Source organism: Heterocephalus glaber, unplaced genomic scaffold (assembly GCF_053883595.1).
Source record: "Heterocephalus glaber isolate CG9 unplaced genomic scaffold, H.glaber_assembly_v1.0 deba00001764, whole genome shotgun sequence".
In the NCBI taxonomy this organism is placed as follows: domain Eukaryota; kingdom Metazoa; phylum Chordata; class Mammalia; order Rodentia; family Bathyergidae; genus Heterocephalus; species Heterocephalus glaber.
The window spans coordinates 7,112,107-7,130,412 of NW_028258461.1; the positions used below are offsets into that span (position 1 = coordinate 7,112,107).

An 18,306-nucleotide genomic window follows, 5' to 3' on the forward strand; every position below is an offset into this window, starting at 1 on the left:
AATTAACATTCCAATCTTTCTTAATGGCAAACAGAGCATGCATTGCAAAAATTGAGAATGAGGTCCATCCCTGTCATTTCTGAGAAACAGGCCCATCAATATTTTTAAAAATCTAATCAGTGAAGGGCCAGGATTTAGCTCAGTGACACCGCATCTGCCTTGCAAGCTCAAGGTCCTGAGTTTGATCCCCAGTACTGAAAAAAAATCTAATCAGTGAATATAGTATTAAAAGAAAAGGCTGATTGCATTATTTTCATGGAAAGTTTTCAAAGTCTTCATGGAAAAAATATTTGGCTAAGGAATCCACCATCTTTGTGCAAATATGGGTGTCTTGGATCAAATTTGGTAAGGCTTTAAAAAATTTTTATTAGTATATATTTGTGATATGTGATGATTACATTCCTGGTGGGCAATTGACACATGTACATGACACATCTTCATTCTTTTTACCTTTCCTACGTTGCCCCCGCTCCCTTCCTCCATCTCTCTATCCCCTTCAATTTTGCAAAAGATCTATCTACCTGTTTCCTACTTTCTCTCTTTTTATTTTGCTCTTCAATTTATTTATGCTTTGGTGTCTCATATAAGAGAGAAACTGTGTGATAGTTAAGCTTGTGTGTCTGATTTATTTCACTTAACATTATGGTTTCATGGTGCAGGTAAGACTTTTATAGGGTCTAATGACCTTCTGTTTAGTTTATTTACTAAAGTCACCTTCCAAGTGCAAGCCTTGAATGGAAGTCTGGTGATTGGTGCCATGTACCTTTAGCATTAGAAGTTGGTAAATGGGACTTCTGATGCTTATCATTAACAGGGTTTCTTTTGTAGACTAGACCACTGCAGATTTCAAGGTAAATTTTCAGTGTTTGTTGAAGAAACAGCACTATGATTCAATTATTTGGGTATCAAATATTAACTAAATACATTACCAATATGACAATCAGGGCCATATTTACATGGGACCTGACCACCTTTTTTCCTTGGGTTGGTTTATTTCCTAAAAAAAAATTTTACAGATACATTGCAGAATCCCAGAATGAAAATTTTTAGTCAAACAAAGTCACTTCACAGTTAATTTTCATTTCCCACTTTCCTCCTAGCCACATTCCTTATAACAGACATTTCTACAACAATCAGCTGCAGCAAAGTATCATGAAGGCTGCATGTGACTGAGAAAGCAGGAAATTAGTTCAAAATACTTGTGTATAAATATACATGATCGACAATGGCTAGAGGAAAGGGACCATTATCTTTGAAAAGGTAGCAAAGCTTATTTTAGGTTTGGCCTACTTATTCTGCTAAAGCTAAGGCTACACTGTATTCACATATGACACTTAATAGTTAGAGGCGACTCTCCATTGTTTTCCTCTCTTACAGAAAGGCTTGTAAGGGCTTAGCTATTATGCCTTCTGTCAACATCGGAAGTTAGCTTTTAAAAGTTAAATGCATAAACACATGTGTATGCACACACACATGTGTATGCACACTCACATGTACGTCCTTCTCCTAAGGTATGCTAGTTTTATGTATGTGCAAAAACAGGCAGTATAGGTGGTCTAGCCTTGAAGCATTAGACTCTTCATTTTAGTTACAGCATGTATACTCTTGGTTTCAGGCCCTTTCTTTAATTTCCTCTGCCTAGTGCATTGCTGAGATAGGTATCGAACCCAGTTACAGAGAAATGGTGCGTGATTCAACATGCCTTTGGCTTTGGAAATGCAAAAGAAATTATATTTAGCTTATTTCATAAAGGTCCCTCACTTATCAAATATAATTGATCCTGCAGAGCCTACTTTTTAAGAAACAAATTTCTACTCCTGTTTTCTTCAGTGAAGAGCAATGTGAGTGTGGAGTGGAGATGTTCTGAATACACCAACTAGCTGCCTACATGGTGGCATGGTCACCATGACTGGAAAACATCGCTCTGTCCATTGCTCTGTAGACTGTGCTTATCAGCCTAGCAGAACTTAGACAGCGTTTGCTAAAACCATTCTGACATCAAATGTATCAGCTCAGCTTGAGACCCAAAGTCAGAAAATAACTTTCTTAGTATAATCCAGCCAGGCCCTGACAGATTTATGCTTAAAATTCACCATCTTTATACTAGAAACCTATCACTAAGACAATTATTTGTGCACTTTTATGGTAAGTACTCTATTACTGTATTCATTTGACTAGATGAATATCCAATATTATACATAGAAATCACACAAATTGATTGCTCTGTGATGTAAAAGTCAGTGAAAGTAATTGGACATATAAAAGAATTCAGGCTGTAGATAATTACAGAATTTATTTTTAAAATGATGATGTGACTTGGAGAATGGATTTGTCTAATTCAGGTTACTGATCTTTTGTTTCATTTCAAAAGGAAGTAATACAAACAGGGATTAAAAGTAGGTAGTTAAAGTGCTAAAAGTTCAAATATAGATGTCCTTTAAAAATGTGTTGAGGGGCTGGGGATTTAGCTCAGTGGTTTTGCCGCCTGCTAGGCCAGTACAAGGACCTGAGTTCGATCCCTGGTACCAAAGAATAAAAAATAAAAAACATAAAAATAAAAATGTGTTGAGATTCTGACCTGCTGGTTCACAAGACTTTTGGTCTTTTGCAAGTTGGTATCCCTCAGTACAGGAACAAACCACCTTGTTATTAGCGTCCCTCTCACAAAACTGCTTGCATCTGCCATTCTTAATGCTGCAGGTTGCACCTGAAAGAAAGCAAAACCAACAGTCATATCATAATTTCACGTGCATTTCTAAGAAATATGTGGAACTACTGACTCATGTGTGGGTCAAATATAAGCTTGGAGCATTCATGGCCATGGCGAGAAACTTAGGGCCTTGAGCTAAGGGTAGAAAGGAGGATAAAATTAAATTCTCAGTAAAGTATACAAGAGGCAACAGGGATATATGGATTTGGCGTAAAACTAAATGATTGGGCATTATACTTTCATTAAATCATGGGCTGCAATTTAAAACCTGTTCATAGAAGTAGAACTCAAATTTATATTTGCATGGGTTTACACAAAGTCACAGGCATTTCTCGTTTAACGACCTACTCCTTTAACGATTGTTCAGACTTATGACCAAGGCACGCTGTTCGGACTTATATCCCACTGCATGGACTTGGGACCCACCCCTTTTTTTGGTACAGTTCTGTAAACCTTGTTTATAGAGCCTCAATGTCTTTTTTTTGGTACAGTACACCTTATTGATATAGTACTGTAATTTTTGATGATTATACTGTACAGTATCATACTATAGTTTTATGTTCTGTTATACTGCATGTAAGAGTTATGGAAATGAAAACAAAGTCACCAAGTTGCAGTTTTCTTTGACCATTTCTGTGTTCTGAATATTGTAATGTGCATGTTATATACAGTTCCTCCTTTAGCAGCCAATTCATTTCATGATCTAGTCGCAGGAATGGAACTCGGTCCTTAAACAAGGAATGTCTGTGAATGCATCTATTTAAACACTGCACAGATCAATACACAGGATATTATCAAAACCCCAGGAGCCCTCCTAATGCTCCCTCTCACTGTATCCTTTCTCCTCACAGATTACCATGACCTGACTTGACACAGTGAACAGTCATAAATTCATGTAAATAGAAGCTCACAATATATACTCTTCTGTGTCTTTAATTTAACCTTTTGTCTGTGAGATTCATCTATGTGGATTTTGTATAGCAGTAATTCACTTACATGTTTGTGTAATATTTCACTGTACTGATACTGCAACTTATACTCAACCATTCTATTAATGGATATTTGGGTTGTTGTCAGTTTTTGGCTCCTACCTATAATACTGTAATGAATATTCTTGTACATATCTTTTGATAACATAAGCATGCTTTTTTACTGGATTTCTACCTGTTAGTTAAACTGTTGGAGCATACTTTTAAGTCCAGTAGATACTGCCAGGCAGTTTTCTGAAATGATAGTACAAATTCAAATCCCAACCATCAGGGCATGAGAGGTCATTTTTAGATATATGTATTGCAGATATCTTCCTCCACTCTGCAACTTGCCTTTTCTCTCTAAATATTGTCTTTTTCTGAACAGAAGTTCTAAACTTTAATACAGTCAAGCTTACTGATCTTTTTATTTGTGGTGAGTACTTTTTGTATTCAGTTTAAGAGATTTTCGGAGCTGGGCATGGTGATACCTGCCTGTACTCCCAATGTTTTGGGAGGCTGATGCAAGAGGATTGCAAATTTGAGCCCACACTGGGGAACTGAGATGTATTTCAAAATAAGATGAAAAGGGCTTGGGACATAGCTCAGTGGTACAGTACTTGCCTAGCATGTGTGAAACTCTGGGTTCAATCCCTAACATTGTAAAAATAAGAGTTTTTGTGTATCCCAAGGTCATAAATATACAACTTTGTTGTTTTGTATTTCATATTTAGATCCTTATTCCACTTGGATTTGATTATATGCGGTGAGGTAGGGATACAGATATATTTTTCCCTAAATATGTATGCAGTTTTTCTATCATTATTAATTGAAAACATCTGTCATTCTGTTCTTCACTGCAGTTGCTCCTCTTGTCATAAATCAAATCTCTTTGTATTATGGTTTATATCTGAATGTCCCCTCAAAGCCTCATAAGATCAAAGTTGGGGCTTTGGAAAGGTGATTGGATTGTGGAAGCAGTATAGCTGACTTGCTGTTAGGAGGTGGGGTCTGGTTGCCAGAGTGAGGTCACTGTGGGCATGACTGGAAGGGTGCATCTCTCTTCCTGGCTCCTCCCTTGACCTTTGTGCTTCCTGGATGCCATGAAGTGAGCAGCTTTCCTCTGCCCAGTCCCTCCCACTATGTCTTTCTGCCTTGGAGCCCACTGACTATGGATTGAAATGTTTACAAACTGTGAGCCAAAATAAACCTCTCCTTCCCTAAATTGTGGATGTCGAGTATTTTGTCCCAACAATGACAGAAGTAACTAAGACATTTTTCATGTGCATGTATGTTCCTGGACTCTCTAATTGTGTTTCATTGCTCTATTTGCCTACCCTTGTTTCAATACCACACTATCTTAATTAACGTATCTCTATACATCTTGGTATTTGATAGTGAAAGCACTCCAATTTTATTCTTCCTGGAAACTGTCTTGGCTCTCCTTGGCCCTTTGCATTTTCATATATGAACATTTTAGAAATAACTTCTCAATCCTACCATATATACCAAAGAAAAAGCCTGCTGGGAGTTTTGATTGACATTGCACTGAATCTATTTGGAAAAAAAAAATATATATATATATTTGTTTTTTTTGAGACAGGTCTCACTGTGTAGCCCAGGCTGGCCATGAACTCATGGCCATCCTCCTGCCTCAACCTCCTGAGTGCTGGGATTACAGGCCTGCACCACCATGCCTAGTTTATTAGGAAATAATTGATTCACTATATTGTGGCCATTAATCCATGAACATAGACTAACTATTCATTTATTTAGGTCTTCCTTGATTTTTCTTAATAATGTTTTGTAATTTTTTGTGTAGAATTCATCTACATCTTTCTTATTTTTATTCCTAAACATTTATTTTTATTCTATTATAAAATTTATTTTCTTTAATTTTGCTGGTATATAGATGCATAATTAATATTTGTATGTTCACTCTGTATCCAATAGCCTTTCTGTAAGTATTCACTTACTCTAATTGTTTAGGTCCTTTGGGTTTTCTATACATACAATCATTTTCCCAAAAGTTACATTTTTACTTATTTCTTTCAGTGAACAAGAAAAACAGCAACAACCACATAACTTCATGTAGATACTGCCTCTTTGCACCAAAATATAGTAGTCTCTGTTGCTTAGTTATTCTAGAAGTTGCTTGTCTTCCAGAGCTAACCAATTTAACAAATTACTTCCAGAAATAGAATCTGGAGAACCCTAGAAATTGTAGTGTTGGAGAGGCCGTAGGACCTGAAAGCAACTTGAAGCTGGGTGAAGTAGATATGAATCAAACACAAGAGAATGAAGTAGGGTCTTTTATGTAGCTAAATGCGAAATACATTATGCATTGACAGTGCTAATCATCCCACTGGCCTGCATTTTCTTTACTCTCCTATGTAGTCTCCCTTAATAATATAAAATACCTTTCTTTGTCTTTTGTAAAGGTTTTCATCTGGATTCTATTTTGTCTGATACTCAGATTGCTTTCTCAATTTCTTTTTGCCTGCACTTACCTGATAATTCTTTTTACCTCCCTTTATTTCAGCCTCCTTGTGTAATTTTATTTTAAGTATCTCTTTGTCAGCAGTATGCAATTAGATTTTAACTCCAAATTGAAAGTTGTCATTAATACATTAGTTTAACCCCACTTCACATTAATTGTGATTCGTGGTATAGTTAGCTTATTCCTGCCATGTTATTTTGTATTTTCTAATTACTATGCTTTCTCTGTGTTCCTCCTATGCAATCTCTGGAACAGGAAATAGCATGATTCAAGGCTTGCTAGCTGAGACCTGCTGAGTTCAGAGAAAGAAGCTGTGCCCTTGGCCCTATTTCTGTCTGTAGAGCAGCACAGGAATAAAATACATATAAGAAACCTTCCCCTTACATATACACTCAAATACAGTCCAACTTTCAATAGAAATTCTCGGTTGTCAGTGCACTTATAATATGGACAGGTTGAAAATGAGTGACCCTATTAGATACTTCCCACGCACTACCTTCATTTCTGTGGGGCTTACCTATGTCTTTTTCTAATGCCAATCAGCACGACATTAACTTCGATTGACCTTACACAAGTGCACCCTTGAATTGCCTTGGCTCATACGTGTACCATGTACATTTTCACTTCTTGCCTTGGGCTTCCATGTTGATGCTGAGGCATAAGATGTTCTATCACTCGCTGGGTACCCAAGCACAGCCAAGTGGCAAAAATGGCATATTAATTCCCTATAAGATGAACTTTTGACCAATGAAAGACAGATGCTGATGGGCAAATTCTTTCACCTCTTCTTGCCTCTTAGGCCCACTATCCTGAGACCAGTTCATCTGGCTTCTTGAAGAGAGTCCCAGGTGGTCAAGCAATCAGTTGCAGTTACAGGCAAGTAGTTTGATAATTCATCCTCTTATTGGTTTTCCTTTCCTCAACACCTCATTTTCCTGTCTCAGTCTTGTCTCCTAGGTTTGTGTCAACAGGCTCTTTTTTATAGAGGAATTCAAGCTAACAGTGTGATTATATGGTTTTGGAGGATACCATGAATTTTTGTGTGACAAATGGAAATTTTATAACTCTACTTTGCATATGATACCATAGGGTAATTTAATAATTAGCCTATAATCCTTACCGATAGCTCTGGAATAAGGAGATGCAAAACAGCTGTTATCAGGTGAAAAAAGGAACTAACCTGAGCTTTAATCTTTGCTAGCAAAACTTCATTAAATGCATGATCCAAAAAGATGGGACTTGGTCATTTTGCTTTACTCATTTGTTAAGAACTTTCTCATATTGAATGGTGATAACATCCCTGACTCTTTTCATGTTGCTAGCTACCATACTGTTTGCTATAAACCAATACTGAAGTGTTCAGCCAAATCAAATACCACCTGGAGAAGGTGTTCTGTCAATACAATCCGTTGACAGAGGTGAGTGATGGGAGCAGCCTGGTTTTATCCAGTGCATACACATTATGAATGAGGAAACTTGGTGTGGTTTTCCCAATTCTCATTCTGTGACCATGGTTAAGTAACCAGACCTCTTGATCACTTCCCTCATTTCTCATTGTTTTCTATGACCCAATGTGTTGCTGCTGCTGTTGATTTCTGGCTTGATTTGTGCATCTGGTGGAAACATTGCTGCCTAATCAGCAATCTTTTACCCTCAGGTAAAAGGCTTAAGAGTCAAGAAATAGAATAATACCTCAAGAAATTTCAGGGAAGAGGCCATTGGATCGGCACCTAAGAACCAGTCAGAATTGGACTCATTTATCAACTATGGAGCATTTAGATGTCACACACTGTTGGGCTTGGGTTCTGCCTGGTCCTGAGGCTGGTTTAGTGCCTAGAATATATGTTATAAAACATATTAAAGCATTTGATCTTCTTCCTTCATGTTAGCACAAACATTATTTCTAATTCTCTTCGTACCTACTTACAAAAGTTATCATATTCTGCTTTACTTTACTCTGTGTTCATCTTCCATGATGCATCCACTGATGTGCCAACCAAAGCTTGAATAAAAAATGTTCTGTTTAACAAGTTTGGTACAAAATGGGCTGTTATTCAACTAAACTCAACTTTTTCCCTCCACAGAGACACACAGAAAATAAGACAGTAGTTTTTATGATGTGCTGAAAAATTTTTTAAATGAGTATTTATATCTTGTGATTTTTTTTCTTTCTGTTCTATCTTACTGTTACAAGGAATGGTGATGATGATATTCTTATAGGCCTTGATCTATTTGAAAGCCATTTGGATCTGATGTACAGCTGGGGACATAAAGGGGTCTTTATTCTAGCTATAGGCACCCAGTAGCCAATTAATTGTTATTATTTTAAGTAGAAAGCATGCCCTGACTGTTTGTACCTCTCCCCCTTGATGAAAAGCCTGGTGATCAAGGGAAAAAGAAAACAAAGAGATCTTAACAATGGAAATCTTCATTCATTTTCTATGACAGGGTAAAGCAGGAGAAGCAGGAGACTTGGGGCCGAGACACTCTATAAACTGTTATCTAGTGGCTTATGAGTTTAGTCTTTAGTTCAGTTGAAGGTAACAGGCTTAAATGGGAGCTTGTATATGCTTTTGTTGTTGATTTCCTCCAGTGTCTGAGATAAAGGGCGTTTTGAGAGAATTCCTGTTTTGTTTCTGCACTAATGGACTTGAAAGGGTTTTTCTAAACCTTGATCAGATTGCTTGGGTGAGATCAATATATCCTAGAGGCCAAGTGTGGTGGCCACTGCAGTACATCTGCAGGGCTCTGACCAAACAGAAATGTGGGAACCCTAAAGTATTGAGATGGAGTCTTAGTATTTTTTCTCTGTGGACCATAACCTCACCCTGTAGTTAACCCTATTATAGAAGTTCTGTGCTTATATTTCCATTCCTTGAGCTTACAGTCTTCATTCCTTTAAAGTATCTATATTTTTAAAATTAGATAAAGACATTTATTTTTTTCAATGACAGTTTAGTACAGTATGCCCTTCAGTTGTAACTGAGACTAAATGAGCTATTCATTCCCTTATCTCCAAAAGCTATATTATTTAAATTGATAATAAGTAACTACACCAAAGATTTATGTAGGTTTTCATAATAGCGGGATCAAATTTATCTAGATAAATCTGAATTTGAAATTACCACCTTTCAAATGAAAATAGCACTTTAGAGATGTTGAACCAATTAAAACACCCACAGGAAAGGTAATGTAGGCACTGGTTTGTCGCCACATTAGGAAATCTAAGGGAATGGGAGCTCAACTCAAGGATACTAGTTCATCCAGCTGCATTCACTTTTCTTTTCCTTTTTGAATGCTTTTGCACTGTCCCTTTTTCATTTTCTTCTAAGATCATTTAGACCTCAAAGGAAGATGATCAATGAATTTTCCTTTAGTACTGAAAGGATTTCTGAACATTACAGGCGACTTTTTTCCTTTCTCAATAGGACAACTGCAGCTGCTACATTTCATTTCATTTTGTCTCTTTTTCATCTGTCAGGGGGATGGCTATAATGCCTTAATAGTGTCCTGCTAATTTTCTACTCTTTATCCTTAGTCATGCAGCCTGTGGTGCTCAATTCTTTCCCTAGGATTGCATGTCTATTCTTCTAGAGTTTCAGAGCAGAGAGTCCCTTCTTAGCACTGTGTGTTTTTCACAGTCACAATACCATTAGTGTTGCACCCCGAGGTAGTAATCAAGTAAGTAAAGGACATTGGTGGTTTAATGCTACATTTACTAACGCCTCCAAATATCCTAGGCTATGAGAACAAAAGATATGCAATAATCCTAGACTTGTTGTATTACTTTTTTGACATAACCAATAAAATCAAATGCAAGGATGACTTCTGATCCTTGTCAATAAACATGTGAAATCCTTTGTATGTGTGTTTCTATTATATGGGATAATTGGCCTGTCATATTCCAGTTCTATATGTAATTGACTTCCTCTGTCTAGGTAGATAGCAATTTAGTCACAATTTCAAACAATTTTATGGGTTAGTTTCTCTCAGAGTTTTCAGTCTAGTTGTTAGGAGCATGGGTTTTCATCAAACTGAAATTGAAGTTCTGGCTCAGCCATTTATGATTTTGAGCTCCAGGAGCTGCAGTTTTCTCATGTGCATAAAATAGGGATGATAATGGGACTGACCCTATATGGTTGTACTGAGGATTAATAAGAAAAGCAACTGTAACAAAGGTATCACTTAATATTTTTACCAAATGTTGTTATAGCTCTTAATACAGTTTCTTGAACTCTATCCTGAAAACTATGACTACAGATAAAGCAAATGTTTACAAGCCTTGAAAGTATGTTTTCAAGAGATACTTATGATACATAAATGTTGCATATTCCAGTTTCATTTGTTTTCAAAAAACTTTGAATAAGAAATAGTAAAAAAAAAAGTAGTTTCTTACCTAATTCACAATTCTGCCCTTCAAATCCAAGTGGACACCAACATTCATAAGCATTAATGTCATCCTTGCAACTGCCACCATTTAAACATGGATTGGACTCGCACTGATCTCCATCTTTGAGATAGGTTAGGAAAGTGAATAATCAAATAAATTGCTCAGAATGTCAATCTTCTCTTGCATAGAGTTATGGGGAATGGGAATCTGATTTTAGGGTCAGAACAGAACTACTGACCTGGAAGCCAGCTGCCTATAAGCAAGTGATGCCCCATATTTCTGAGTTTCTAAAGATCACCCCAGCAAAGGTTTTCAGGCTAACAGTAACCTAGCAAATGGCCCCAGAAAGACATGTCCATAGTTTATGCGATCCAAGGGAAGAGGAATAAGAGTATCTTGGTGTAGAAATGCACTGTATCAGCACAGGGTCAAGAAGATCTTCAGTCCTTCTTTATAGAATAATGGCAGAGTTAACACTAAATCAAACCATACCCAATCATTTCAATACTATCTACATGCCATACAAGACCTGCTTTATTGCAGGTCTTGCAGAACAACCTGAGCTAGAAAATAAATGATACTTCCACTCAAGTAACTGGTGGCCTGAGCATGGGACAAATGGGTCTACTTCTATGTGTTGTCATTTAATGTTTAAGTGTCATGTGCTATAAGGATTCAAGACAATGGAAAAGAAGCCAGAGGTACGTGTTATTGCTTAGAGATAGTCTCTTGTCTACAAGTTATGTTTCAAATGGTCTAGGTGAAGTGAGACATAATGTTCAATAGATCACAAACAATTTAAAGATTCTGTGGTGTGCTTTAAGTATGTATAGATTGGTTGTTTTCATTCTATCTTTTCTGAAGTTTCCACATTTACAGAGGTCCTGAAAGCCTTTGAAGACACTGGTAGTAAGAAAAGAAGAGGAAGGAATAGGCAAGAGCAGAAGGGGTAGGGTGAAAAGAGAACCTCTAAGTCTGGTTTCTTAGTGCTGTGCCTCAATTCATAAGTCTAAGAAAGCTTCAGGAGAAAAGAACCAATATGTCTGGAAGGGAGAGTGGTACACACTTTGAAAAATAGCCCTGAAGTAGAAGTGGCTCTCATTTTAAGTAAGACTCAGTAAGTGAGGAAGAAAAGAGTAAGAGATAAAAATGACAGAATCAAAGAAAGAGAAAAGGGGAAACCAGAGGAAAATTTCTAATTATTAATCTTACTTTAAAGGAAAGCTACTCGACGTCGAGTATGTATATGCCTGGCTGCCTTTCCTCTTTGCCAGAAAGCATGTATCCAAGCTCTATTGACTAAGAGACTAATACCCCTTTCTCAGAAATAGTCTCTCTGTGGAAAATCTGCTTGCTGTAAAAATTAGACCTTGTCCCCTCTGCCCTTTGATCCAGTGTGCTTTTGCGCAAATACTTTAATTTGTTCCAATTCTGTGAAAACAAAATATGTTATCTCTGGTTTATTATTATTGATGGTCAGAACTGGTCTAAAAACAAACTACATTTGCACTTTATATTATAGACAAACAATTCTGAATTATTAAGGATGTTTCACTGAAAGGGTCTGGGCTTGCAGCCAGCTACACAGGAACTCATTTACTGAAACATATCTTTAAAATGAGTGTCATTTTACCCTGCATTTAGTCCTCCTTTGGGTTCTTGTCTGTGTCTACTTTGGGCTGAGACAAAGCCATGGTCAGTATGGGTCAAAGACAAGAGACAAGACCTTGTCAAGTGAGGGATTCCTGTTTAAAACCACTAGGTTCTTTTTAATGAGCAACTGTGTTTAGATTTGAAGGCGATGAGGTGTAATAGTGAAAGCAAGGGGTCTGGCAGTAGAGAACTGGGGTTCTCTTCTGGGTTTTACTCCCCAGCTGAGTGACCTTTGGCAAGTCCCATAACCTCACTAAGTCTCAGTTTTCTTCTCTGCAAAATGGAATTCATAATGCTTTGCTCACAAAGATGGTGTGAGGGTTGAATGTGATACCCATTCTACAAATGTCTTCTGTAAACAGCACCCTGAAAAGTGCTGACAGATACTATGTAATGTGGTTGGGTGATTATTCCTCAGCCAGGCTCTTTGCATGGTGGATTAGTGGGAGAGAGTAGGACAGTGGTGAGGAGCCTGGGATCCCCATCTCTGTGTGAAAAATAGCATGCGCTACTTTTATGATGGTTAGGAATCTTTACTGCAAGTGAAAATAGGCATTGGACTTGTTTCTTTTGTGTTATTGTTCTTGTTCCTTTATTCTTGATAAAAAGTAGCAGCATCGGAAGTACACCCTGGATGTTTCCCAGGTATCTGTGCCCAAGGTATAGCAAATGATGCATCTGTATGAACGTGAAGGCAGGGGCCAAACTTACAATTCGCTGCTAGGGCTGGGACATATGGAAGGTGGGCAATGAAGGGATTATGGGAGTTTAAATACATCCAGGAATATTATGTTTGGAAAGGTAGATGTTGATTTGCTTTTAAAAAATGATAAGATTCAAAGTTTTAAATTCAGTAGCAATAGAGAATTGGGGAAAAAAACTTGTCTGGAAGAACTTTAAGGGTCAAGTAGAAATGGGCATAGGGCATGGTAGCATTCATCTATAAAAACAAGGAAATGTAAATAAAGCAATATAATGGAGTGAGCCTATTTTTCTCTCATGGCTTAAAAACAAAGGTGGAAAAATCATGAGTTATAAGGATATGAGAATGTCTAACAGTGTCTCTAGAATAGGAATTGTAGAAAATAAAATTGGACCTCAAAGTGATGGAACTCAGTGAATTTAGTATCCAGGTTAATTAGTTTTCATCATTACAGATGGTTTTAGGTATGTCAGCCTGTGAAACTTCCCTCAAAATCCTATTGCAAGATTTTAAATTAGTTTTAAAATTAGTTGTCACTAAAGTATGGCTTCTCCTCCTTTTGGTCAACTCATAAGATACATATTTACTAAGTACCTCTGTTTCAGATATTGTTCCAGGTGCCAGGAATCCACCAAGAAATGAAATAATTGATTCCCTGCCAAAATGGAACCTGCCTTCTAGTAATGTGGGAAAAATCAATGATAAATTGTATAAGAGAAATGCTATATTAGATGAGTGCTAAAAGTTTAGCATCCCTAATAAAGTCCAAAATACAAATTGCTCCAAAATCCAAAACTTTGAGCACCAACATCACAAGTGGAATATTCCATACCATGAAACTTGGTTTCATGCACAAACTTATCAAAAGTATTGTATGAAATTATCTTTGAGCTATGCACATGAAACATAAATGAATCTTATGTTTAGACTTGGGTCCCATCCCTAAGACATCTCATTGGATATATGCAAATATTGCAAAATCTGAGGAAAACCCCCCTGAAATCTAAGATACTCCTGGTCCCAAGCATTTCAGATAAGGGCTACTCAATAAAACAATAGAGTGAGTTATGGGTATCTAGAGTAGTTAGGGGCCCTGGGGGACAGGTTGGAATATTCACAGATGATCTAGGGAGGCCTCATTGAGATGGGGCCACTTGGGCCCAGAGCTGGGAAAAGCCAGCCAGATACAGCCAGTAAAGTGTTCCTGGAGCCCAGGTCTAGAGAGGAGAGCAGTGGAAGAGACTAAGAGAAGGCAGTAGGAAGCAGGGCAAGGGTGAATAAAGAGGACCTGGTAGACCATCATAAGAGGGAAGACTTTGCAGCAATAAACATTTGTCAGTCATCGTTCTGTGACTGTCTACTGAAAACTGCAAACTCTCATTTAGTCCCTAGATGCAACCATTTTGATGTCTTCCTTCCAGCTTCCTGGGGTGGAATGATATTCTTTGTGAAGCTCTAGGAAGGAGTTAGCTTATCTGTCAGCTGATACTTCCCAGGCTGGCAGTCTATCAACATCCAATTTTGGGTTAAAGAGTTGGATGGATTTTTCTGAGACCTTCTGACAGACTTTAATATCTTTTTATATAGAGAAAAAAATACATAACTCTTGAATGTTTCATATACCAACCAGCTACAGGATAAAATGAATTGCTTACCAACATACTGCTTCCAAAATTCAGTCTATAAAGAAAAAAAAACCAAGGAGAGGAATTAATGGTAGCATTTAAAATGTTTTGATGTTGACTTTTCTTTTATACCATTTATAATGCAAATATATGTACATGTACTTTAAAATTCCAAAGAGAAGTATCTCTTTTTTAAAAGATTTTCTATCTTTTGCTCTGAAACTGAAAGATAGGATGTGTGAATACTCACAGTTTTTTCAGTGTTTTCAAAAACTTCTCGTGCTTCTTCAAAATTACACCGTTCTTCCAAACATTCTCTCTCAAGGTTTCCTCGAATAACTTCTTCCAATTTTCCTGAATTATACCTCTTTGGCCGATTCAGAATTTTGGTGGCATTTTCTTGATTAAGAAAAACTGAAATTTAAAACAACCATTCTTTAATTAAAAAAAGAAAACATAATGCAAATTAAATACACCTCTTAAGAAAGGCTTTGTTTTTAATCCAAGTAATCCCAAAGCCAATTTCTCTTTGTGGCATGGAGCCAAAATCTGGGATGTTCTCACAGTACTGTACACACATAGAGATTTAGGAATTAAATTTCAATTTTACATTTAGTCAGGAGAGCTCCAATAAGAAAAGGTCAGATTTTCAATCGTATTTGAATTTACTTTGGATGAAAAAGAAAGTTTTCAAATAAGCAGTTAACTTCACACTTTGCCATCACTTGAAAATAGCTCATTGCAGATCCCTGCAGGGTAATCCATCACCCTGGCTGGACTGTGTTTTCAGGATGCAGTTGCCCAATGGCTTTGCACCAAATGTCTCTTGAATAACAGAATCCCAATTTTGGTCTAGCTGCCAATGTGACCCTAGTGCCTCTCACTAGATGTTAAAGAAAAACTCCTGCATTAATTTTTTTTTAATCCTCAGACAAACAATACCTTTGGTTGGTATGTGTAATAGGAATTCCAGCAATGTATGCATTTCTCAGAGTGTGGTTTATTTCAGCTGGGTCTCTCTAGTCTGTAGAGACACTCCAGCAACTTGGGGGTCTGAAATCTTTACCTTCCCTCCCTCCCCAACCCAGCCTCTGTGCCTGTCTCTGCCTCTTTTTCTGTACACATATGCATGCACATACAGGTACTTATATCTGTGGGTATGTATATCATTAATAACAAGAACTCAAGAAGTTGCCTGGAGCTTTTCCTTTTGCCAAGAGACGAACAATAAATCTGGTATCTCCACAGGACCAAGTACTTACAAGTTGAACTTTCTAGGGCATTTGGGTCTACTTTCTCATTAACTCCAAAAAGAAAAAGAGATGAGAGAAAGAAACTAAACTTTATTCCCTTGTTTTCGTTGCAGATGTTCATTTTATGGAACATTCTAGTGCCTTGATGTCCTCGCTCTGTAAGTTCCCTTTGGGCTCACTTTTCTCCTGCATTTGGCTTAGCCTTTGCCCCTACTCTTTATTTGCCAACTTTGAAATTCCCTTTTATCCCTTGTCAATGCTGTGCCTCCTCTGCAATCCCAAGCCCTAGAACAGTTGCAGCCATCTGCCTTCTTGCTTCTCTTCCGAGGCAGCTGAAGAGAAGGGTTAGATTACCAAATTTCACAAGGGTACCATCACATATTGATACCTCCCAGGTCCTTCAGGTCCTTCTCTCTGCCCAGCAATTCATTTACTTGGCCCTGGGCACTCCTAAATAGCATCCGTGTCTGTAACCATTTATACCATGGTCAAGTGAAAAACTAGGATTTAGAATCAGATCAGACAGACCTGGGTTTGAGTCACATATCTAAGTCCTATTGATGGTGTGAACTTGGGCAAGTGACATAATCTATGAACCTTAATTTTCTCAAATGTAAAATGAGTACAAAAGTAGCATAATAAGACTAACTACCTAGTTATGTTGATGAGACCCAGTGAGGTGAGGTATAGACAGGCATATCGTACGTATCTCTTTTTCTTCCCATTCCTTTCATGTGGGCCTACCTTCCTTCCTTAATTCTCTCAATTCTCTTTAGCTCTTTAGTGCATTTTTGTAGCTTTTTTTCTTCCTTATTCTGATACACGAAATAGAACAATTATTGCCACAATCAATAAGACCTCCTAAAAGACAACTTTGATCTCGTGTATTTCTGACTCCTCTAAAATGTTTCTAATAGTTGCTCTCTTCTTTTTCAGGAAACTCTTTCATGTAATCTATCCCTTGTCACTCTTTATTTTGCTCTAATTCTCATTCTCTACCTACCTCTTGAACCAGTTAACTCCCTGTCCTCTGCCTGGCCCTTAAATGTCCAGGTTCTCCCAGGCTCCGACCTCAAGTCTTCCCTTTTCACTTCCCATGTCCGCACCAGGTTGAGACTAGAGTGATATCTACAAGGTATCTACAGCATGACACTGGAGGACACCTCTTTCACAGAGTGTGCAAGTACATTCATGCTCTCACTTGCTGTACTGTCATTTGGTCCCGGCCCTTTCAACAAAATTTACTGAGTGCTCAAGCACTACCTCCAGGTACTGTGCTTGGTGCCACAGTATGCATGTCCACTTCCTGGATGCTCACATAGCTGCAACTCCTGTTTATACCACACAGAATCCTGAATATCCACTTCTAGGCAGTTATATTTTCTGAATTCCAGATCATCTTTCTAGCCCCTAACTGTATAGCAGAATATGGCTGGTAATCGATGTTTATGTAATGTTTCTGTTGTGCTGGGCACTGCTCAGTACTTTGCATCCATTGTTATCTCGCCTCATCCTCACAATAGTCCTGTGAGATCATAGGACTCATGTCATGGGACCATGTCATCTGATTTGTGTAAAGGAGCACACCTGACATTCCTGGAGGTGAGGGATTTGCTCAAGGTAACATACTAAAGCATCACAGTAGGATTTAGACTTTGGCAGTCAGATTACTGAGTCTATGCTCTTAGGCATTGTTTTCTGTCCTCATAATCACATCAAACTCAAAATGCCCAAGACATGCTTCATATGCCTCCCCTTAACCTTCTACAGCACATGGTTATTAAGGCATATCAGTTTTACTTCCTTAATAGCATTTGAATTCCTCTCCTCTCTGTACAGCTCCTGTTCAGGTTTCAGCCCTTGTGCCTCCCCTGGATGGTTACAGTAAGTTTAACATTACTCTCCCCTAACCTTTCCCCACACCATCAGTTCATTAGTTCCACCCTGAGCCTGCTGCTCAGCTACAAGTGCTACTTCTGATATCTCTACATTGCACTCTGCTGCCCAGGCTCCTTAGTTTAGGGTCTTTATCATCTGATGAGCTGGCCCCGCTGAGTTTTCCTGCCTCATTTGTCATGGTCAATACTCAAACTAGATGGAGCTCCTGAAATACCTCACATTGTCGTGGATCTGGATCTTTGCACATGAGGGACCCTCTCCCCATGGAATTCCCAGATCAGATTTTTAAGGATAGTGAGCTCTTAAGACCTAGCTCCAAGTACTGACTCTCTGGCGGGTGTTCCTCCATTTGTCATGTTCCTTATTCTGTGCTCCCTTAGCACGTGGAACATATTTTATCAAATAATACTGAAGCTTCTCGCCTGTTCTCATGGGGCTTTAGGTCAAAGTGGGAGTCTGGCTTATCCCCATGTCCCTGGTACCTTGCCACAGTACCTGACGTCGTAGTGCTAACTCAGTAATGTCAGAATGAATGACAGTTTTGACCCATATACTTTACAAAACTGAATTGGTTTCACAGAAAAATTTTGGTTTCAAAATTTCCA

General features: G+C 38.0%; 1 protein-coding gene across 1 annotated transcript in view; it reads right to left on the reverse strand.

Moving 5' to 3' along the window:
- The window catches only part of F9 (coagulation factor IX), a 37,044-nt gene that overhangs the window by 17,051 nt on the left and 1,687 nt on the right, over window positions 1-18,306 (reverse strand). Inside the window, exons 2-5 of the mRNA XM_004862316.3 lie at window positions 14,800-14,963; window positions 14,580-14,604; window positions 10,575-10,688; window positions 2,579-2,707 (exon numbers count right to left, since the gene is read on the reverse strand). Coding sequence (XP_004862373.1) covers window positions 2,579-2,707; window positions 10,575-10,688; window positions 14,580-14,604; window positions 14,800-14,963 — 432 coding nt within the window. The remainder of the gene's footprint in view (window positions 1-2,578; window positions 2,708-10,574; window positions 10,689-14,579; window positions 14,605-14,799; window positions 14,964-18,306) is intronic.